Genomic DNA, 25,315 nt, shown 5'->3' on the forward strand with positions numbered 1-25,315 from the left:
ATTGGTACTTGGCCACTTGAAAGCGCACCAATACTTTACGCGAATACGTTTGGTTGCGGTACGATATTGCTTGAAAATTTGGCGAAAAACTCACGAAAAGTCGGTGCAGTATGCGACGGTGCGTTATCGTGTCCACCAATAGTTGCCGGCCCATAATTCCGACGCCTTTTTACGAATAGCTTCGCGTAAACAACGCAAACACTAAAATAGTATTCCTTGCTGACAGTTTGGCCGGTCGGAATGAATTCGGAGAGCATCACACCTCGATAATCGAAGAAATCTTTCAACTCCTTTACGTGATTTTTCGGCTTCGGCTCACCTTTGCCACGAAAATCTACCTGAATAACTGCTTCTTAACGTCAGCGCATGCTTCCAACTAGGTTAGATGTCTTCTCAGGAGTAATATATGCTCATTCTGTGTGTATTACCTCTTTGAGCAAATCCTTCGATGTTATATGGTGAGTCCGTATTTTTTCGTTTTAGTAGATGCCAAATATGCTCTTAATGGTTAGTGTCTGGAGATTACGGAGGTGTTTTTAATTACTTACAATAGTAGATGAGACATTCTTGCACTAGATACGACACATGTTGCGGGTTGAAACCCGTAACCCACTTAAGCCCAACTTTTTCAACGCTTGGAGCTAAATTTTCCTTTAAGATTTTCAAATATGAGTGTTTATGCGTTTTATCATCAATAAAAACGAGATTTCCCACACCAGACGTTGCAATGCACCCTCAACCCATTACGTTACCGCAGCCATGCTTCACAGTTTTAATTATATTATTTTCCTTGACCTCTTTGTTTCGTTTTCACCAAATTTTTTGCGAACCATCGGAACCAAACATATTAAGTTTTTTTTTGTTTTTTTTTTATTAAGATAATATTTTTAGTGAGAGCAAGTATGAGTGAACAATGGGAGTGATTCATGAATTTGAGAGTATAATCATAAGCCAAGTATTCACCTCAGATCACTGATCTGTACTTGAAGCAGTTGAAGTGAAATAAAATATTACATGCGCATATATATGGTAGTCGAAAAAGTCTTTTCGTATTTCTAGCCAAACTTCAACTAATTTTTTTTATTCATTCATTCATTTAGGTCGACCACTTTTTGCCATTTTTCCGCTAAAGACATTATTACATCAGTGTATAACTTTCAAGTGTAAATCGAAATTTCGAAATTTCCTGAACGGAAGCGAGCGAACCATTGTTGGGCTACACGAACTGATACAGCACCGTCTCCGTAAACTTCACAAATTTCATTGTTGGCTTCTTCACTTTTTTACACAAAAATTCAATATAAGCGAATTTGTTCGTTATTTTCACTAATTTATGACTTTTTTAACTTCCCCGAATTTAATTTTTTGGTTAAATGAAGTTTAAAATCTCACCTTTCCAACACTATATGGTATGATACAATGTGATTAGAAGTACTGGAGATATATTTTATTTAAATACAAAATTTAAGAAGCAAACATCTCTAAATGATTTCATTTCATAATACCTCTGTTAGTAGCAATTATGTTTTCAGAAGTTTCAGCATCGTTTTCATTAAATGATTCCAAATGTTCCAATGGATATTATATATTGATTTAGAATTATAAACATTGTTGCGCAATATTAAAGTATGCAGAATGGCACAAGCTAATACTTTTGATACCTCTTCCATAACACTAGCCGACAATTTTGACATTTTTTTCTGCTCTGAAACCAAACTTTTTTTTTATGTTGCTTTGATAAGGTACATATATAATTTGAATATAAAAAAAAATTTCTAGGTCCAGGTTAAGAGAAAAATAAAAGAAAAGTTTTTGCAAAAAATATATTGAATATTACAAATTTTTATCCCTCAATTTATATTTTATTGTACTTTTTTGAACTTCTGCTGTATTGGTAGTCAGGATTATCACGTAAACATATCCAGCAATAGTCTGCCAGCATGCTAGGAGTCCAATTGCCTTGATACCTTTTCTCCATACTCAATATGTCTTGGTGAAATCTCTCCCCATGTTCATCACTGACTGCACCTAAATTGGGTGGAAAGAAATCCAAGTGCGAATGTAGGAAATGTATTTTCAGGGACATGCTACACCCTAAAGCCTGAAAATCCGTTAATAGGCTTGATATGAGTTCTTCATAATCGGGTGATTTGGTGTTACCCAAAAAATTTTTTACAACCTCAACAAATGAAAGCCATTTTTTTTCTAGCGTATTTAGTTTAGAGACAAAGTTTTGATCCTTCATAACTCGTCGTATGTCTGGCCCCATAAAAATCCCTTCTTTTAATTTCGCATCACTAATCTCGGAAATATACTTTTAAGGTATTGAAAACCTTCTCCCGTTTTATCCATTGCTTTTACAAAATTTTTCATTAAGCCTAATTTTATATGAAGGGGTGGCAATACAATATTCTCGGGTTCAACAAGACGAAGTTTGGACACACTTTTCTGATTAGGTACATAGTCTGTTCTTTTTGGCCAGTCTTTTTGGATATAGTTTTGCTTCGAGCTCTGCTATCCCATTCGCACATAAAACAACAAAATTTTGTGTAACCAGCTTGCATACCTAGTAACATCCCAACTACTTTTAAATCAGAACAAATTTTCCAAGAATGTTTAGCATACTGTATTTTTTGTAGTAGATTTTTGATATTTTCATAGGTTTATTTGATATGTACTCCATGCGCTAGAGGTACAGATGGAAGTTCGTTACCATTATGTAACAAAACCGCCTTCAAACTTATTTTCGATGAATCAATAAATAGTCTCCACTGATCAGGTGAATAGGTACAAAACATTTTTTTCATAAGCCCATATACATACATCTTTGCAATAGACTAGATCGTTTTCCTTTTCAAAGAAATCCACAACACTACTATGTCGTTTCCGATAAGTACAAATTCTTGTCTCTGGATGCAATAAATTCCATTGTTTTAGTCTAGAAGCTAAAAGTTGTGATTTCTCTCTTGGTAAATCAAGGTCACGAAGATCATTAAGTTCGCTTTGAGTTATCAGATGTGGCTCTGTTGTTGACCTTGTTGGTGGTGGCTCGTAGTCATCGTCGTCAAAATCGGTGTGGTCGGAAGCATAAACATCAACACTACTTTCTAAGCCACAACTACCACGAGAAGTTGACGGTTCGTTAGAAGTTGAGGTCGTTGGACCAACCTTTTCCGAACTTGTATAAGAAGTATAACTTCAATAATATTATCGTAATTGGACCTAAGGATTTTTTTTTATTATTTTTCTAATGATATACATACTAGCAGGAACCAAAATATATAATTTTTATTTCAGAGCAAAATCCATTGTCGGTTAGTGTAATTTGAATATCATTATGATTCAAAAAATTTCGCCTCAAAATCCCAAAAGCTTGTTCTATGAATACTCGAGTTGAACTTTAATAATAATAAAATGGTTTCTTCTCTCTCAAGAGATACTCATTATATCTATAAGGCAGGATCAAATATTTTAAAAGAGGATAAGCTGAGTCGGCTTAAATAATATCATCCCTTGCATGCTGTATCTCCCTAGATTTAATTTCTTCGTATGTATGGTATATCTGACTATTTTTTCATTCGTTGGCGTCATGGCAGCTCCCTGGGAGATTAACCATTCCAATGGCCAACAAATTTCATTTTTCAGCTTGCAAATCGCTTTGATTGTTTTAATCAAAATTTTGTGGGCAGTCCCTTTTGAAACATCAAATTTATCTGATAGTTCGTTCGCCTTAAGTGACTCTACTGTTACTCAGCATAATCGATCGAATATTTACCGCGTGACGTTAACCAAAAAGGTTCCAAGCCGTTATTTAATCCCTACGAAGTATTTATGTATTTATTTTGGCGATTATTAAAATAAGAAAACTTACAGCAAATGTTTCACGAGACATCCGAAAATGTGATGTGTTGCTTCAACTGAAGAAACTTTCAACGAAATATGAAGGAGTTGCTACAATGCAAAAAATAAGAATGGTAAGAATAGGTACATTGCTTGTTCATGTAAAAATGGCATCCATGCAATTATTTTAACTATTCATTGCGTCAATTTTGCATTTTTGAAATCATTTGATGCAAAACTTCGCACATTTGAAAAAAGCCGAATTAATATTGAGCTGATTGTGCCTTGCTACTGATTTCTGGCTCGTGCTGGCCAGTCCACTGTTGTTAGTGTTACAGCTGCCAACAGTTTTCAAGTGGTGCCAAATTCGCTTAATGATAATTATTTACATAAATATAAATACAGAGAATGTTTTTATTTACTTTAGGGGCGCAGCCTTCCCTGCGTGTTTCAATTTTAAATGCTGAATCATAACCGCTCACCGACCAAACTTTGACACTGGATCTGGTAGGTTTTGGAGTTTTGCAATTGGATTGACTGGAACGACCAGATCCAAATTACAACGAAAAGATATGCGAACGGAGGGATTTGTTGCCGCCGTTCAAGATCGCTAATAAAAAAATTTAAAACAATGAAAACTAAAGATAATGGGAAATCTAAGCATATTTCATGACACGTTTTGTAATGTGATGCATAGAAATATAAATTTTCAATTACCAATGATTAAAAACATTTATTAGTTGAGTACTAGCATTTTTAATTCACCTTATTAAGTATTGGAAGTTCAAAAGTTAGTTGTTTTAATATACCATTAAATCATAAATAAGATTTAAATTGTTTTGCGGTATATTAGAAGTCCAATATAAAAAAAAATTAATTGTAATAAATGTTGAGTGTTTTAATTTAAATGCCCAAAAATTATTATTTTGCCCGATCTGGCTACAATGGAAATTTATTTAAAAACCGCTTATTTTGAGGCGCTTTCACACTGGAATAAGTTGGGCATCCCTTTATCCCTGATACTTACTTGTCAACCTTTTCCCCAATTAACCTGCGCGATCCAGTGGATCTTTAAAGCGCTAGAGGAAAAACGCGTTTAGTACTATGAACGAACATACTATTTGCATATTTATTCCGACAAACAAACAGCACACCTTCATTGTTAAGAAAACAGAGTTTTCATTCAAAGGAAAAACAACTTCGGTAACTAGAGTAATATAAAAAATGCAATAAACTTCCGAAAAACAGCACATCTCAACTGTTAAGAAAAAAATTTTCATTTAAAGGATAAATACTTTGTTGACTAAAATAACTAGACAGTAACATGACATTATAACCCGTTTCGTACAAGGCGACTAAGAAAATAAAATAATTTGTTATTTTTGAAGTTGTATACATTTTTCATTTTACATTCCATCAAAACTGTAATATTTAACTTAACGAAACTCTTGAAGTATGAATGTCCTGCTCTGAAATATAAAGCAATTAAAAAACAATAACTTATTATTTGTTATATATTTATATACATAAAAAGTGGTTGATGTTAAAACAAAAATTACCTTTATTCTTTCACCGCGGGTATACCCAACTCAGAATTAGTCCATGAAGAAGTACTAGGGTATGGAAATTCACCCTGAAAAATACATAAATTCTTTATTTCGCTAGTTCTGTAATGTTTGCCTTAAAATTTTACTTAATAAAAACTTAAAAATAAAAACTGCATCTTCATAAAACATAACCATTTTTATTGTAAACTTAGTTTCAATGCCATTTTCAATGAAAAAATGCACAAATTTGTGTTTTTCTTATCGTGAACTTCAGAATCTGGAAGATATTCTAAAAAATCTCTTCTATTTAAATTCTAAAAACTTTTTTATACGAACTAAGGAATATCAACAAAATACAGTTGATATAGAAAAAGATTTTCGAAAGGAAAACAAGAAAAAGTTCAAGTATTTTGAATGAAGCTACATGACAAAGGTGCAATCATCGTAATCGTATTCAGAATGAAAAAGGTAACTACCATTTCCATTTTCCATCCTTCTTTGCGGCAAGGAATTTGATCACATTATCTAAAAACCACAATTTCGTAATTTTTGCGGTGAGTTTCAGATCGTTATCCTGAATGAAAATAACTTCCTGTCACCATTCGAGAACGAATATATCCAGACTTGGAAGATATGAGTCTTCCAGAATATCAATATAATCTGTGGCACATATTATATAATCGATCCGCCGAAGTACATTTCCGCGATAACATCCCCTAGACTTCAGTGACCCACCATCGCATTTCATTCTTTGGCATATGTTGCAATCTTGTATAGTACATCAACCTGTTTGACAATACATATCCATACTCTTCTGATCCTATTTCAATAATTTTGGTTGCATCGGACCAAGTAAACCTGCTTCCAAATATCGATGGTGAGGTGTTCATATTTTTTTAGGAAACTCTAACCGAGCCTTGCTTATTATTTAAAACGGGTTTTTATCATAGCCCTTTATTTTTCAGGCATCTTCATACTATCTTGTCAACAATTTTTATATCTCCAACACGTTTTCCTTCAAAGCCGAATTTACGGCTTTTCCTATCATAAAGCAACTGAAAAGTTATTAAACTATTATATTTCATATTTTTTTGATTTGTTGCTTGCTTTGAATAATTTTAAAATTCACATATTAGTAACACCACTACAGCTGCCCATTGTCGTCGGCACAATTAAAATTTTAATTTGGCACCAGTGACTGCAAGCCTGCTGCTCTGAAGTCGTGCTATGTATTTTAATATCGGACATATGCTGCGCGTTGTCTGTCGTCTTTAATGTGTTTTATGCATAACTAATACACATTAAAGATTCATGAATCATATTCAGACAAAGTACTATGTGAGTATTGTACAGTTGGCACAAGGGATCCTCCGAAAAATCACTGAGTTTCGCGAATTTTTTTTAATGTTGAAATTAACTAATTGTAAATATATACAATACAAAATAGTCTAAAAAGTAGTAAAGAAAAAAGTCCTGTACGATGTCCACGATTGCGACCGCAATTTTGATTTAAAACAAAATATTCAAAAGGGTTAGTAATCTGTAGGAAAGTCGTTATTGCGCTATGGAAGTTTTTTTTTGAAATTTGACAAAATGGCGGCGGTTGGAATAAAAAGTATCGAAATTAGCCCTTTTTTTCGATAGTTTTTCGTGGAAAAAAATAGGAAGGTTTCGAAAAAAGCTTAGATAGCGCGGTAGAGAATGCCGTTAAAAATTTTTCCTCCAAATTGAAACTAGATATCTTCAAAACTCTTCCTTTGAAAGTGAAAATCGCTTTGAAAAACACCATTTTGAGATAAACGCATTTCAAGATTGTCTCGCTCGGTTCCCCACTATGTGCCCTTTCTACAAGAAACGTTGTAGCGACCGTAATAATTTGTATTTCGATTTCAAAATTTGAGATAACGTTTATTACAGTATATGCAATCCGACAATGCAACAAAACAAATAGAGTTTTCGAAAATTTGACACCGAGACGATCCTTTAAATAATCATCCTTTCCGTTTATATCAATGAAGAACTAATTCAAATGTATCCGTAAATGTTCCGCAGAATATACTCATCTAAAGCATCCTAAAATATTTCTTCAAAACGATTCTACCTCAGAAATAAATCTGACTTTCCATTAGCTATTAGCTTTCATATGGACTGCGAAAACTTTCAATTTTATTATAATGAATTCTATGAATTCCAAGAAATGACTTCAATAATGTTTTCTGTCGCTACAACAACAATTTTTGCATTTTAAATTTTATATTGTAGATTCATCAAGCCACCTGGCTGTCTCCGGATAAAAAAACCACCAACCAGATCGATCATGTTGTGATAGACGGAAGACACGTTTCCAGTGTTTTAGATTTGCGTGCGCTCCGAGGTCCTAACATCGACTCGGCCAAGATTCGCACCCGCCTCTGTGTAGCAAAAAATGCACGCCAACAAACACAAGGAAGGTTCGACGTCGAGATGCTGCAACACAACAGATAGCCGAACAATTTTCTACTCGACTTTCAAACTCGTTACGTACAGTTGCTACCGAAACCATTGGTTTTTGAAAAATGCAAAAGAACAGCAGGTACGACGAGGAGTACCGTGTTGCAGCGGAGAGAAAACAGGCTGCCTACCTCGCAACGATACGATCGACCACAACACGTGCGGGATGGGATAGATACCGAGAGTTGAAGAGGGAAGCGAGGCGTATTTGCAGACATAAAAAGAAAGAGACCGAAATCCGTGAGTATGAAAAGCTTGATAAGCTGGCCGACAGGGGTAATGCTCGAAAATTCTACGAAAAGATGCAGCGACTTACAGAAGATTTCAAGACCTGAGCATACTCTTGTAGAACCCCGGCTGAATGGCAGTGAACGCAGAACGCCAGGAGAAGGCGAACCCGATTCCCCAATCGATTACGATCGAGCAGACGTTTCATTGCCCGACCATGATAAAGTTCGAATAGCAATTACCCGCCTGAAGAGCAACAAAGCAACGGGGACCGATGGATTACCGGCCGAGCTATTTAAATACGGCGGCGAAGAATTGATGAGAAGCAAGCATAGCCTTCTTTGTAAAATATGTTCGGACGGAAGCATGCCCAACGATTGGAACTTAAATGTGCTCTGCCCAATCCACAAAAAAGAGACCCCGTGAAAGGAGAATCGACACACAACACCTCCTCGCCGATTTCAGAGCGGCTTTCGACAGCACGAAAAGGAGCTGCCCTTATGCCGCGATGTCTGAATTTGGTATCCCCGCAAAACTAATACGGCTGTGTAAGCTGACGTTGAGCAACACCAAAAGCTCCATCGGAATCGGGAAGGACCTCTCCGAGCCGTTCGATACCAAACGAGGTTTCAGACAAGGCGATTCCCTATCGTGCGACTTCTGGAGAAAATAGTTCGAGCTGCAGAACTAAATAGAGAAGGTACCATCTTCTATAAGAGTGTACAGCTGCTGGCGTATGCCGATGATATTGATATCATCGGCCTCAACACCCGCGTCGTTAGTTCTGCTTTCTCCAGACTGGACAAGGAAGCAAAACAAATGGGTCTGGCAGTGAACGAGGGCAAGACGAAATATCTCCTGTCATCAAACAAACAGTCGTCGCACTCGCGACTTGGCACTCACGTCACTGTTGACAGTCATAACTTTGAAGTCGTAGAAAATTTCGTCTATCTTGGAACCAGCGTAAACACCACCAACAATGTCAGCCTGGAAATCCAACGCAGGATTGCTCTTTCCAACAGGTGCTACTTCGGACTGAGTAGGCAATTGAGAAGCAAAGTCCTCTCTCGACAAACAAAATTCAAACTCTATAAGTCACTCATAATTCCCGTTCTGCTATATGGTGCAGAGGCTTGGACAACAACTGATAAGTCGACGTTGCGAGTTTTCGAGAGAAAAGTTCTGCGAAAGATTTATGGTCCTTTGCGCGTTGGCCACGGCGAATATCGCATTCGATGGAACGATAAGCTGTACGAGATATACGACGACATTGACATAGTTCAGCGAATTAAAAGACAGCGTCTTCGCTGGCTAGTTCATGTTGTCCGAATGGACGAAAACACTCCAGCTCTGAAAGTATTCGACGCAGTATCCGCAGGGGGAAGCAGAGGAAGAGGAAGACCTCCACTCCGTTGGAAGGACCAAGTGGCGAGGGGCCTGGCTACGCTTGGAATATCCAATTGGCGCCACATAGAGAAAAGAAGAAACGACTGGCGCGCTGTTGTTAACTCGGTTATAATCGGGTAGCGGTGTCTACGCCAGTTAAGAAGAAGAAGATATCAAAAATGTAGAGATTTATAGGAAAGGTATTGGCATCTTGAATGCTCTAACTAGCTAATAAAATAAGAAGTTCTTTTCATTTACCGTAATTGAAGTTTTCTATTCGCATTACATATTAGATAGATAATAAATGAATAGAGTTTGCACAGTGACTTAAGGTCTATTGTGCCCTACCCTAAGTCACAACGACTTACATAGCCTCAGAACGTTGGTGAATTCTAATATAGGCTGACTTCTTAAACGTCTGGATACAATGTTTTTATGCCGTATGTATACACACTTGATACTTTGCAACATGGCTTGGGCTAAACTTTGTATAAATAAACTTTGCAACACTGTAGCGTTTTGGCACATCTCTAATGCGCAAAAATGGCCAAACAAAAAATATTTTGTTATATAGAAATAATATAAAAAAATTTTAATTTAATTGATGGTCAATCAAGAAATTTATTCTTAATATCGAAAATAATTTTACGAAAGCGTAAAAACTGGCTGCATTACTTGAGCAGAAAAAGTGCCAAGGACCATACCAAAAAATAAAAATATTTGGAAACCATAAATGGGATGTCAAACGACGTGTTTTATAGTCATTTCCGAATGCAAATCTCACCTTTTGAGGTAAGAAATTTTATTCCGTTCTTAGAGTTATATTATTATTACTATATTTTCCAGAAATCACACTGTATGCTCGAACCTTTATGGAGTAAGCTATCTGCTGGACGTCCCCGAGGTTCGTTGAAGAAGTGTCTCTATATGACAATATGGAAACTTTCCAATCAGAGCAGCTTTCGCGAAGTTAGTGATCGTTTCAATAGTGGAGTGGGAGCTTGTTGCAGAGGCTTTATTCAATGCATACAAATTATATCTGGGCAGAAGCAGATTATTGCATTTCCAACGACTGAGCTGACCCAAAAGAGGGTTATGGAAGCTTTGCCGATCACATCTATTCCCTTATGTTTTGGGATGTATTGATGGGACTCATATAAAAATTTTGCAGCCGACCAAGAATGGCATTAGTTACTACAATCGGAAGGGAACACATTCTGTTACAGTAGAAGTAAAAATATAAATCTGAAATTAATAATTCTCAAATAACACGTGTAATTATTTCAGGCTGTTTCTGATAGCAATATGCGATTTCTCGACGTTTTTATAGGCTATCCCGGTCGGTGTCACGACGCAGCAGTGTGGTCAGCTAGCCCATTGAGGTCTCATTTCATTTCCTCCAGAATGTCATTTGCTTGGTGATGCAGTGTATCCTTTAGAAACGTATTTAGTGGTACCTTACAAGGACAATGGGTTCCTATCTGAAACCCAAACAACATACAATAACATTTTAAGTTCGACCAGAGTCTGTGTGGAACAAGCATTTGGTGTGCTAAAAAAGAAGTTCAGAATATTAATTTTTTTTAGAAGTTCACGATATTAAATTGGCAAAGAATATTAATATGTCTTGTTTCGTACTTCTTAACTATATATTGGAACACGAAGGAATTCCTGACAGGATGATTATTGAAAACGTGCCTTACACCGAGATCAACACGCTTACAGCTGATGGAAACCAACGAAGCGAAGCAAGAGCGAAAAGAGAAAGGCTGACTAATTTGTTGTCAGCTTAGCTAAATAAAAAAATTTTCATTAAATAAACAATTTTTATTAAACAAATCATTTTTATTAAATAAATCATTTTCATTCAATTACATTTATGTATTAAATTATTTTAATTCATTAAATGAACACAGTTATTTTATTTGGTTATTATTATGTATATATAAACACTAAAAAATTGAGATCGATTAAGGTACAAATGTTATGTATTTACTTATTAAGTGATAGAAGAGCTTCGTGTAGTTTTTTAATTTCATCGAGTTTTTGTTTTTCTATTTCGATTATTTCCTTCTCGCATTTTAGCAGGTCATCCAACAAGTCCTTCTCTTATGTAGATTCGTTTTGCAAAAAGTGTAAAACATTTCGAGAGCGTTTTCTTGGCGGAGCGGCAATATTCTCACTGAACGAGGAATCTGCTGACTCTGCATTTTCGTTCGTTAAAGAATTAAAAATTGAACACATTGAGGAGTCTAGATTACTTTCCGGCACAGTTATATCGCTCCGAGACTCATACACTTTATCTACTTCGTCGAAATATTCCCACGCCGTCGCAGCTTCGCCTGAGGTGTTGTTCCTCTTTTTGATGCGCTTGTAGGTCACCATGAAGTTGAGGAATTTCTGTGAAATGTCATCACGCGAGAAGGGAAATGCTAAGTCGGTGTCCTTAATTTTCTGCAACACCGCCTGCCACAAGACCACACGCTTTTTCCTTTTCGATTGAAAATCTGGCTCCATATCCAACCTTATTGAGGGTAAAAGGCTTTTCCGCTCGTGCGTTCACTTTTTATTGCTATAAAAATGAGATTTCAACTTGTAATATTGTAAAAAAGTAAATTGTTTAAAAATTTGCTTACCTCTCTTCTGCGGTCGTCATTGTATTGAACAAATGCATCAACAATGTTAGTGATGCGCCGATTGCTTTTTTCTGCGCACTTATCGGGCAGGGTTGCGTTTGGGAATATGCTACATCGTTCGAATACAAAGCAAAATACGTTTAGGAAGTCAGCCATACTGCTGGTCCTATAGTTGCGATGTGATCGCTATTATTTAAAGGCAGGCATATGGTTTCCGTACTGCAATGTGTACTACAGTAAAAGCTCTGGAAACCATATACCAGCATAGTGGTCATAATATGGCGTTAAGGGCGAATTTGGAGAAAGAAGCGTTGATCGATACCTCAATTACCCTTTTTGCTAACTTTTACGCAGGTTTACTTAGAGTAAAAATGTGAATATAGACCTTTTTTGCTTAATTTTGCACTTCCTACTTAATATTAAAAACACCTGCATATAATACAACAAAATATATGTAAATTAACCGATTGTTGAACAAGAAAGGGCTAAATACGGGTATAACCGAATATTTTATACTCTCCTAAGTTTAAAGGACCAAAGCCGGAGAAATACTTTTAGGTGTTGCAAAAATATGTATTAAACAAATAAGGAAAGGCTAAGTTACTTATATCATATTCCGACCGAAAATTTTAAGTGATTAGATTACATTTAAACCCTTCATAAAACAACTCTGTTCTCACTGCCATAAACACCAATAATATATATGTATATAATTACTCGTGGCCAAGTGTTTTGGCTCGAATATCAGGTGAACTCAGATGCATTTTTTAAAAGCAACTTCCGAATGAAGCGCTAGTCTTTCAATAAATTATGTATTATGTTGAAATACTTGGAGAGGAAATGACTCTTCAATATTTGAGAATTAATCTTTAAAATGCCAGTTATTTTGTTATATTAATTGCAATTTTTTGGTTTGTTGTTTTTTACTTTTTTGTCTGCTAACATTTCTTGTCTAAAATTTTCTGTTTATTTTTTGACTTTGACAGTTTGTAGTATCAAACTCAGCTGCAATTATACAAATGCGTCCAAGAGATGGCGCAAAACCAAAGTCGCACCGGGAGATTTAGAGTGAATCAGTTTCAAAATACTTCGGTGAAGTGGTTTTGACAAGTTATTTTTGTATGGTAAAATCTCGTGGTTTAGTGAGTTAAACTAAGCGACAGCCTAAATCTTGTGGTTAAGTGTCGGTCGGAATATAGTATTAGCGCGTAACCAATCATTTTATAAACTCGGAATTTTGAAAAATTAAGCGCGGAAACATACTTTAGGTGTTTTTAAACATTATAATAAGCAAGTTAAAAAAGAGATCTAAGTTTGATATTAAAATAACTTACCTATCTAAACAATCCAGCCCGTACCCTAAGGAATTTTTCTGCTGCGTTTGCGCGAAAATTCCATTTCGGTTAGACACTATAATTCAATTGCAACGGACCAACGAATAACATCGAAGAGATAATAGAATTTAGGAGACGGTAAGGTATATCGATGGTAATCTTTCATTGGGCGGGGGGCGCGTTGGCCACGACGAATATCGCATTCGATGGAACGATGATAGTTCAGCGAATTAAAAGACAGCAGCTACGCTGGCTAGGTCGTGTTGTCCGGATGGACGAAAACAATCCAGTTCTGAAAGTATTCGACGCAGTACCCGCCGGAGGAAGCAGAGGAAGAGGAAGACCTCCACTCCGTTGGAAGGACCAAGTGGAGAAGGACCTGGCTACGTGGCGTCGATTGGATATTCCAAGCGTAGCCAGGTCCTTCTCCACTTGGTCCCTCCAACGGAGTGGAGGTCTTCTTCTTCCTCTGCTTCCTCCGGCGGGTACTGCGTCGAATACTTTCAGAGCTGGAGTGTTTTCGTCCGTCCGGACAACATGACCTAGCCAGCGTAGCCGCTGTCTTTTAATTCGCTGAACTATGTCAATGTCGTCGTATATCTCGTACAGTTCATCGTTCCATCGAATGCGATATTCGTCGTGGCCAACGCGCCCCCCGCCCAATGAAAGATTACCATCGATATACCTTACCGTCTCCTAAATTCTATTATCTCTTCGATGTTATTCGTTGGTCCGTTGCAATTGAATTATAGTGTCTAACCGAAATGGAATTTTTGCGCAAACGCAGCAGAAAAATTCCTTAGGGTACGGGCTGGATTGTTTAGATAGGTAAGTTATTTTAATATCAAACTTAGATCTCTTTTTTAACTTGCTTATTATAATGTTTAAAAACACCTAAAGTATGTTTCCGCGCTTAATTTTTCAAAATTCCGAGTTTATAAAATGATTGGTTACGCGCTAATACTATATTCCGACCGACACTTAACCACAAGATTTAGGCTGTCGCTTAGTTTAACTCACTAAACCACGAGATTTTACCATACAAAAATAACTTGTCAAAACCACTTCACCGAAGTATTTTGAAACTGATTCACTCTAAATCTCCCGGTGCGACTTTGGTTTTGCGCCATCTCTTGGACGCATTTGTATAATTGACTTGACCTCTTTGTTTCGTATTCACCAAATTTTTTTGCGAACCATCGGAACCAAACATATTAAGTTTTGATTCGTTATTACTTATTACTTTATTCAAGTTTGGCGAACTTCAGCCTCTTTTTTATTCGTATCCGAAATAAATGGCTTACGTCGTGGAATTCGCCCATGATAATAAGTTTTGTGTAAAGCGTTACGTACAGTTTGGAGGTCAAAGATTTTTCCAAAGCTTTGTTGCATCTCTTGACAGCTTTAATGTTGAAATCTTCGGATTATGAGTCACTGCAGCTATTACAGCTCGTCCTGACGTGGTATGAATTTTTGTTCTCACGCTCTAAATTTTTGGTGTTGATGTTTATAATATTTCGCGCATATGAATAAGGTTTCGCACATTTGAATAAGGTTTCTGCACTAAGGTTACGTGCACGTGCAAATTCATTATAATTTTACAGATATCTATCGAAATATCTGTACGACCGGCCATTTTGCTCATTCAATAACAAGTTCAATTTTTGCAGACATAAAACAATTGAAAATTTAAGAACTTTAAAATTAAGCACTTTAAAATAAACAGCAAAAAAAATGAAAAAACGCATATTTCCCAAAAACTAAACTTACTCACAATTTATGCAGAACATTCTTCATAAGCGTTTAGTGTTGCTTACATGCATTTCGCGTTTCTTATGAAATATTACGGAATATTTGGTAACTTATTATGATATACATTTATATATATAAGCTAATAATACGAACAGTGTCGAAAATGGGAGGGAAAATTGTCATTTCCATTCTGAATACACTTTTCAACAAAAACAACGCCTTTTTTGGTTCACTGTACATACGTACATAAAATATACAGTGAACCAATAAAGTTTACATACACTTATATTATGTTCGGACCAACATTGAAAATATCTTGAAAACATATTTGTGGGTTGTGGAATCTAAGTCGTGTTTTCGATGAGTGACAACTCACAAATTTATTTGTTTGTTTATATTTTGAGCAACGAGAAGGGTAAGTTTTGGATGCCTTAATATTGTCCCGCGAAGAGCCACTCATTTTGTTTTGTCACAATTCAATGAGTAGGGCTTCTCCCCTATCACTCTACAGATTTCTTTTTTTTTTGTATTTTTGCTTTTTCATTTTTCAATAACAATAGGAGGATTCTCTTGCTCTTGCAAGATTGCACGATGACACAAAATGCAAAAATCCTCTGCCGAAACATGCAAGGGCACGATAGCACCCATTGCAGAATCTAGTGATATATGAACGGCTGATTCGGTCAATTTATTGTAAAAGACTATTTTGCATGGCTATTGTGAATTGGCGCACCTTCTGCATACATTCTTAACAAAAAACTGTAACAAATCTTTATAATTTAAGTAAAAATTATAAAATCTATTTAAAACTTACCTTCCTCAACAATTTAACGACGAAATACATATGTCTTTATGTAAAATGACAGCTAAACAGGGTTGCAATTATACTTTTACGTATCATTACACGAAAATAAACATGGGTTTTGGTATGACATATTTTACAGCCATTGCAAATAATTTTCTGCGTGTGTTTGTTGTTGTGCCGTTGCACCAAGAGGAAAATTCTGCAATTCAAGGGCACGGTGGGTTTTGCAAGAGCAAGAGAATCCCCCTAATATGACAATATCAAGTGACAGCTGTATATGGAATGTAAACAAATATCAAGTGACAATTTAGGGCCGGCAAAATATGTATGTCTTCCAATAAAATCGATTAAACTATAGCAGGCACCGATTATAATGAGTGGAATGTAAGTTTTCAATAGTTTTCAGCGAAAACTTGTTTTCAATGTGTTTTCATTTGACAGATTTTACATGGACGAAAACACAAGTTTTAGGGCGAAAACCAGTTTTTCCCACGAAAACATATTTTCATTGTCGGTCCGAACATAGTATCGGTTTTATTAAATAACGACACGTTTATTTGTTATAAAATTAATAAATTTTTAGTTTTTTCCTATCCATTTCAAAAGATGTATATTTAACATTAAATTTAATTTCAAAATATTTTTTTTGTTTACATAAATACAAAAAATTTATGTGAAAGCTTAAAATGCGCCTAATTCATATGAAAAACGTTTACTTACATCAATGATAATTTATATAATTCAAAAGTAATTACAATAGTTTTAGCGGTTTTGGCCTACATTTTGTTGCAGTTATTGCCCCTAGACGTCGAGGTATGCTCCTTACTCGATTTTTAATATAATTTCCGGATATTTTGACCCACTAAGTCGATGACCTAGTTTTTTGGCTTTATTTTGATGAAATTCGATGTTTTCGAATACCGTTTTCCCAAAAGTTCCAGATATTTTGAATAGGATTAATGTATAATGATTGCGGGACCTATGAAGTTATTTTTAATTCCATAACAACCATTCACGTACAAGATAAGTGTTTTGGGTTGTTATCTTGTTGTAAATAAAAGTGGCTGTGTTAATACAGCCGATTTAAGCACACTTAAAATTTAAATTTTTTTCTTAAAATGTCATCAATTATATTTGAAATGTTTTGGATCAAATAAGCAAGCTACTGATGATTTGGGGTTTATTAGTAAAAGAATGAGTTTCAAAGGAATACACATCGCGAGACAAAGGACCCTCGATTCATCTACCTCCATATATGTAAACAATCACAAGATTAGTAACCTGGAGAGACTGTTCCATATAATTAAACAAACTCGAGAAGAAGCAAGAACAATTGTTAAAAACATACCATTTCCTGATGGCATGGAGGGACCTGGTATCACAATACGAAAACAAACGAGTTTAGGTCAACGCGCAATTATAAATTTTGTTCAACTAACCCAAAGAAACCCAAGAAAGTGGAAGCGTGATTAAACACCTTCAGAGGACTGTCAACAATTGTCATACACATCTGCATAATGTATACATAGATATTAGTAGCTTAATCTTTTTAGGTCTCTTCTGCTTAAGAACACCTCACACCGTTCCCGACCCCTTCGGCAAAGACGAAGAACCTCAAACTCGCCTCTTGACCCAAACACCAGTAGTACCTCTTAAAGCCATAATACTAACACAAATCCGCAAACCTACACAACCCTCCTACAGTCCGCTAAAAATAAAACCCAAGACCCACAAAACTTAAGTGGGAAGTAGATTTTGTTAGGTACTGCCATAGTGCAAGTTCTCTACAAAAGGCAATTATTCACATCTCGAGCACTATTAGATGCCGGGTCAGAAGCTACATTCATTTCATAGAAATTTCACAGGAAATTGGACATACCCACTTTCAATAAAAATACACAAGAGACTGTATTAAGCAACACTGTTTCGGCAACAGCCCCAAAAATAATAATGCGAACTTAACTTAACAACCCAGGCGTTTATCTTAAAAAATTTTATCGATAACTTACCCACTTCATCACTTAGTACGATCATTTCTAACACAGATTTCGGTTTTAGTTTAGCTGACCTCATTTTATTAAAACTAGAGCTGTCGACATCTTGATCGGAAGTGATCTGTACCCCCAAATAATTCTTAGTGGTATATAGAGAAATGTACTCGTAACCCTACTACCCTAAGAAAGAGAATTCGGTTGGATTCATCCGAACCTACCCCTGAAAAACCCTTCTCACCCTCAATTATGTCAGTTTTTAAAAAGATGACCACAGACAAGTTGCTCACACAATTTTGGGAATTTGAAGAAGTTCCAAAAAAGTCTTTAACCTCAACTTCAAATATAATGTGAGGAAAATTTTCGAAATACAACCCGCAGAAACTCAACTGGGCGAACACGGTCTTATGACAAAAATATAATACAACCCCGCGGATCATACGAAAATGTATTTTCTATTCAACTGCAAGTGGTAATTAACGCTTCATGCCCCACCTCGAACAGGAACAGCTTCAATGATGTGCTAGTGTGTAGCATATATTCTGCATGCAGACCCAAGGTAGTAAAATGGCGAATGTTTCAAACCGTAATCAACACAAATATTCAAAAAACTGTATCGCCAAATAGTTGTTGAAAGCAAATACACTCCGTTTCATAGAATATTATTTAGGAAATGCCCCAACGACCCAATAGAAGCTTTTGAATTACAAATTGTTACGTTTGGTATTAACTGTGCCCCATATTTAGCTATCCGTACCGTCCTCAAATTAGGGGATGATGTACAAAGAACCCACACACTGACAGCAGAGATACTTCGAAACGAAGCATGTGCTTGCAGGAGCACATGACATGCCACTCATTACATCTTTGAAGTCCGCAAGATTTTCTCTACGCAAATGGACCTCAAATTACCCAAAAGTTTTATCTGGAGTCACACAAGAACTCCTATTGGATACAAACTTACTAAGTTTACCGGAATCTAATAGCACAAAAACATTAGGAATCAGATGAAATGCAAAAAAAGATGCTTTCTTTTTTCTCATCAACCCTATTCAGAACAAGACGTCGTTTACTAAGAGAGAAGTATTAACGATTATAGAAAAATTGTTCGACCCAGCTGGTTGGCTCAACCCCGTTTTAGTTACAGCCAAAATAATAATGCAGCAGATATGGCTTGATAAATTTCGATTGGGATGAGTGTCTAAAATCCTTGACTCTCCATCCATTTATTGATGGAAAATTTTCATAAAGGATTACGAAGCCTTAAATCTTATTGAAATTCCTCGTTGAACCCACTTTTCGACATCAGGAATCGTAATTTTTCACAAATACCTGTACAATACTTTTGGTGCCCAAGAGTCGTATGGCTCCTATAAAAAGTATATCATTACCAAGGCGGAGCAGTTCTTATGGGGAATCTAGTGGATTCTACCTTACCCAAATAAATATAACCTAATACAGCACTCACCTTTTGACGGATTCCACAATTGTGCTTTCATGGCTTAGCAATCCCTCATGATCATCGACAACCTTTGTGTGCCATCGAATTGCCACAATTGCAGAAAAGGTCGGAACCGAAAATTGGAGTCACGTCGAAAGCGAGGACAATCCGGCAGATCTGGCTAGTCGCGGATGCACACCTCTGGAAATGGTTAATATTGACCTCTGGTCGCACGGTCCCCAATGATTAAAACTCGACCCGAAACATTGGTCAGTTAACAAAAAAATTAATCGGTACAACACTGGAATTCCGGCCAAACAAGACTTTTGTAAACACAACACAATATGATATACTGGATAAGTACTCATCATTACGGAAAGCCATTAGAGTTGTAGTATAAACATTCAGATTCTGCTAGAATTCGTCATCCAATAAATCACAGCAGTCATACACAATGTTGGAAATAACTCCAGAAGAGATCAAAGCTAATATTTTATTCCAAAAGAAGCATTTCCAGGAGGAGTATAAAGCTTTAACCCAAAAAAAAAATAGCATAAATAAGTACAATTTTGACTCTAAACCCTTTAATCGATCCCAAAGGAATAATGTGAATTAATGGTCGGTTGAGCAATTCAGCCACAGTACCATATAACGAGCGTTATCCGATTATACTATTCTATAGCAGTCGATTAGCCAAACTATTCACCCAATTTACTTACTCAATTACCCTTCATGGCGGAAACCAGCTAATTTTACGATTCATGCGACGGAGTAAAAAGTTTAAAGAGACACTTAGAAAAGGTGTCCCAGACTTAGAAATTTACTTTCGAAGAACCCAAATCGAAATTTTCTTGAATTCTCGCCGTTTACGCCCATTAAGTGAAGAACCAAGGAATTTAGAACCATTAACTCCAGGCCATTTCTAAATAGGCAGATGGCAAAAAATAAAGATGCTCCATCAACACTTCTGCTAACGATGGAAAGAATAATATCTAAAAGAACTCCACAAAAGGTTGCGTAGTGGAAATACCCTCAACGCAAAATAGATGTCAACGATATGGTAGTTATACGCCAAGAAACACTACCTCCAAATGAGTAGAGATTTGGTCGCATCGAAAAAACGTATGTCGGTGCAGACATTAAAACAATAGTAGTTGACATATGTACCTCTCAAGAAACAATTACACGCCCAATAACCAAAATAGTCACCTTACTAAATAATTAATCTCATTTCCTTACAGTGACATAGCTCCTGAAACCAGCACGAAACTAACGGGTTTTTTCAATAAGAACGCGTCAAAAGTTTTTTTAACAAAACAAAAACGGTTTGAGATATCAATGAAATTCTTTATTCGTGTGAAAGTACATTTGACGCCATTATGTATGGTTTTGAATGGCCACCACGAGCACGCTTGCAAAAGTCCAGACGCTGAATCGAATTTTCGACGGTTTTCAAGCATAATAGGCCGATACTGCTGCAATTTCACGTTCGATATTCGTACGAAGTTAATCAATCGTCGCTGGCTTGTTAGCATAGACCATAGACTTAACGTAGCCCCACAAAAAATAGTCAAACGGCGTCAAGCCGCACGACCGTGGCGGCCAATTGACTGGACCATTTCGTGAGATAACACGTTTACTAAACTTAATTTTCAATAACTCGATTGTCCAAGTCTATATCATCCAATTTAGATCAAAAATATTTGGTTATCTTTGAGTGGTAGCGATTCCCATTCACAGTAAAATGCCGGTCTTGATCATCACGGAAGAAGCACGGCCCAATGACGCCGCCAAACCGTAATTTTTTCGTGATGCAAGGGATACTCATGGAGTACGTTCGAATGTACTGTCACATGATTAAATAATTTCATTGATATCGCAAACAGTTTTTTGTTTTATTAAATAAAAAAAAAACCTTTGTATCGCTTTTATTGAAAAACCCGCTCTTAAAGTTGAGGCCACTGATTCCGAGTTTCGGTAGTAAATTTTAATAATTTCAACTCGTTGTTGGATCGTATATCTTTCCATGATGAAATTGCAAACCTTACTGAAGAGAAATGTCGAAAGAGCGGATAAAAATATGGCGTGGTTTGCTGTCCCTATTGGTTTACTTACCTTAGCTGTTGAAAATCTCGTTAGTTTTATTTTTGCACTCACATAAAACAATTGAAAATTGACCAACTTTAAAATAATTAAAATAATAGAACAAAAAAATAAACAAACAACGTATGTATATTTCCCAAGAGTTTAATTTAAGCGCGCTATGTACTACACCAGCAAACTGGCGCAATCAGCTGATGGTGCCTACAAGCTTGAAACATACACTACACCAGCATGTTGGTGCAATATTCATTTTTTTACAAAGTGTATGTACATATATGGAAAAGGTCGTTATAGACGGAGACAAAATTTGTGTAGGAATTATTATCGCTTTTGTCTTGAAAAAACGAAAAAAAAAAAACGAAAAAAATATAAGAAAAAAGCGTGTTTGGATTAAGGATTGCTTAAAAGACAAACGTGAATTAGGTAATACTAAAGTTTTAAGACGGTTGGAAACCAACGCCAAAAAGGATTTCCTTAAATTGGTGAGGATGGATGAAAATTAGTTTTACCGATTATTAAACATAGTGGAACCATTAATTAGGTAGAAAAGAACAAAGATTTTAAACTTTTCTATTATTTTGTTGTAACACTTGCTTTTTATTTCGCAGTTTCAGTATTCCGCACTCTTAATTCTCCTCAGGCACGGCATTGATTCATATAGATCAATAAATTCTCCCCAAAATAGTTTTTCTTTTGAATTCATATATACCGGCGATGTTCACTTTTTGAAAATTCTAATTAAATGCGGTAAACTCACAATACACTATACCAGCATACTTGTGCAATAAGAAAAATATCAAAATTGTTTTGTTTCTGCTCCAGCATATGGTGCAATCACACCACAATTACATACACGATCAATCTGCTGGCACCATCAGGTGATTGCGCCAGCATGCTGGTGTAGTGTATTGGGCGCTTTACTCACAATTTCTGCCTTCGTCAAGAGCGTTTATCGTTTTTTACATCCAATCCGCTTTTCTTATGAAATAACGGAATATTTGTTTGCTTATTATAATATATATTTATGTATATAAGCTAATAATACAAACTGCGTCGAAAAGTTGGCTAAAAAAATTGCCATTTCACAAGACAATGCCAAAATTTTTTTGGTTCATTGTACATATATTATATATACTAACCCACACATATATACTTATTACACTTTTTCACTATAATTTCTCATATACACAAACTTGAATTGTTATCGAATCCTAAAACTTTATTTGCCGCAAACTCTTCGTTGAGCACCCCGACATTTTTTCAAATGGTGTTCACTGACCTTTCCGATATTCCAACGAAGCCAGAAAGATCTCTGACTGCTAGTCGTCGATTCTCAAGCACAAATTCCTTAATTTTATGGACGGTTTGATCATCAGTTGATGTTGATATCCGTCATGGACGTGATTCGTCGTCATCAACAAACAATTATCACCGAAAACCTTTTCCAAGATTCTGTATGTTTAATGGAACATTTTTTATTGAATTTTGTTGACATTTGGCAAAAATGTCGCGGACAGTCATACCAATCCAGAACAAATATTTCGACGAATGGCTTTTCGCACGAAATTTTAGTGAAAGTCTTCTTATTTTTGCTCAGAGTAGTTTGCGAGAACCACATATTATTATCTAAGAAGATACTCTATGAGTTTCAGTAAGGTACTTCACATGTCATCACTAGATACAGTCATACAACATATAGTATTTTCCCAAGTTTATATAATTAATTACATATATGCAGGCATGCAAATAACGGGTAATTTTATGAATAGCATCCCCGGATCGGTGTTAAAATGGGTATGTACGGATAGAGGAGGTCTCACACATATATAATTGCCGCTGGCTTTTGGTTTTTGAGATATTTCCATTTAAAGTTCAAAAATTCAAATATTTAAAATGCGTGTTTCTCCGATTTCTAACGAATTTTACACTTATATTTTTTTAACTTTTATATCCACTAACACAGAGGTGGGTATATTAGCCCTCAGTGGCATTTTGCACCGTTCGGGCACGCGTGCACATTTTGAGGATTGGATGAGGGGATCATCGCCAGAAAACATGAAGAGGAAATTGTTTACAAATGAGACCGCGCGTATATATGGGTAGTTGCACTGTGGGTCACAATTATAAAATTTCCTAACAATTTTAAGTTTCGTTATAACTACGATAAATCTATAAAATGTAAGACAAATAATAATAAGTATAATAAATATTTCGGAAGATGTTCTTTGGTTAAAGTTCCACGAATTAAGTTTTCTTTTTAAATTTTGGGCACTATTTTCACGCGCTGATTACATTTCTGCACGTTAAATTTTAATAACTTCAGTTTATGAACCACTGTTTCTTCAAACACATATGCACAAATGAGCGCTTAGCACACACCTAATGGCGTTTGTATTCTATTTGTTTGCTTAGCCACTCTCAATTAATAATATATACTAGTAATAACCCCCGATAATAGGGAGACTCCGTTATTTAAAATGAAAAAAGTATAAAATTTTTTTTTTTATAAAAACTCAATTTATTCAAGTACTTCATGGAAAACTACATTCGTAGTGGTTTTATTTTGGTCGTAAGTCTTAACTTTGATATCTTGAGAAGATCGTACTCGACTCAATACGACATACAGCTGGCCATGCGTAAAACAATCCTCCTTGAGGAAAACACCAACTCTTACTAGAGTCAGCCCTTGAGATTTGTTTATTGTTATTGCGAATGCTACAATTATTGGAAATTGGCGACGCTTTAAAATGTGTTGATTCACTGGGCTGTAAATTTATACGGGGCAATAAAATTTGTTTCCTGTGATTCACCGGTTAAAATTTCGACATCCAAACAATTACAATGACATTGAACAACCCTTCATATGTATTAAGATTGCGGATTAACATCACAGCTGATCCAACCTTAAGCCTTAACTCATGAGGCGCTACTCCACTGAAATTAAGAGAGTTTAGAAATTCTGTAGGGAATCCGACATGCTCTTGAGGATCTTCAGAAACGACAGCATCCACGCTATAATATACCCTTTCTTCAGCCGGCAACATATTTACTATTTCGCTATTTATTATCGTACAGTGATCATTTTTTGGACACAAAATTGCCCAATCCTTCAAATGGTTTTGACTAATAACACCAGACTGAGGCTGAAATATCCAATCCACTAAATTTTCATTTAGCAAAATTATCTCTTCTGGTATATTGATTTTCGACTCTGGAGAGAGCTCTCGACCTTCTCCAACACGCAAAAGAAAACTGTTGTATAAGGATTCTTTAGAACGCATATTCGTTGAGAGTTTGAGACACCTAAAAAATTTCCAAAGTGAGCACCTTTTCAAACAATTACCAACTATAGCGGCGCGTGAGCTATTGGGCACCACAGGAAGAACTTGCCTGAAATCACCACCTAATAAAATAACCTTTCCACCAAAAGGTATTTCATTTTGGTGAATATCACGTAATAATCGATCTAAGCAAAAGTAGCATGCTAATTCGGCGAGCATTGCGATTTTCCTGCCCATATGCTTATACTCATTTGCCAAGGGGTTAATATTTGAAAGCATTTCGTGGATTTCTCTCAGCAAATACCTATCGCAGTTTGAATTATGTTGTGCCCTTATATTCGTGTCAAGAATAAACAGCTGGGCGTAGGAGGATTCTGAAGGATGATCTGCATGCAATGGACCTAACCTATGATATATTGATCCATGTATTCGGAAGCAATATGGTCCACGCCCTGTAGACTCCGAAATTTTCGCTTCGAAT

At 36.0% G+C, this 25,315-nt stretch overlaps 1 protein-coding gene across 2 annotated transcripts in view; it reads right to left on the bottom strand.

Moving 5' to 3' along the window:
• Window positions 1-4,940: 4,940 nt before the first annotated feature.
• Window positions 4,941-25,315, bottom strand: part of LOC120781402 (NADH dehydrogenase [ubiquinone] 1 beta subcomplex subunit 2, mitochondrial-like) — a 76,810-nt gene continuing 56,435 nt past the window's right edge. For both annotated transcript variants that reach the window (XM_040113614.1, XM_040113613.1), the window contains exons 3-4: window positions 5,400-5,473; window positions 4,941-5,309 (exon numbers count right to left, since the gene is read on the bottom strand). In XM_040113614.1, coding sequence (XP_039969548.1) covers window positions 5,402-5,473 — 72 coding nt within the window. In that variant the 3' untranslated portion in view covers window positions 4,941-5,309; window positions 5,400-5,401. The remainder of the gene's footprint in view (window positions 5,310-5,399; window positions 5,474-25,315) is intronic.

Source organism: Bactrocera tryoni, unplaced genomic scaffold (assembly GCF_016617805.1).
Source record: "Bactrocera tryoni isolate S06 unplaced genomic scaffold, CSIRO_BtryS06_freeze2 scaffold_7, whole genome shotgun sequence".
Classification (NCBI taxonomy): Eukaryota; Metazoa; Arthropoda; class Insecta; order Diptera; family Tephritidae; genus Bactrocera; species Bactrocera tryoni.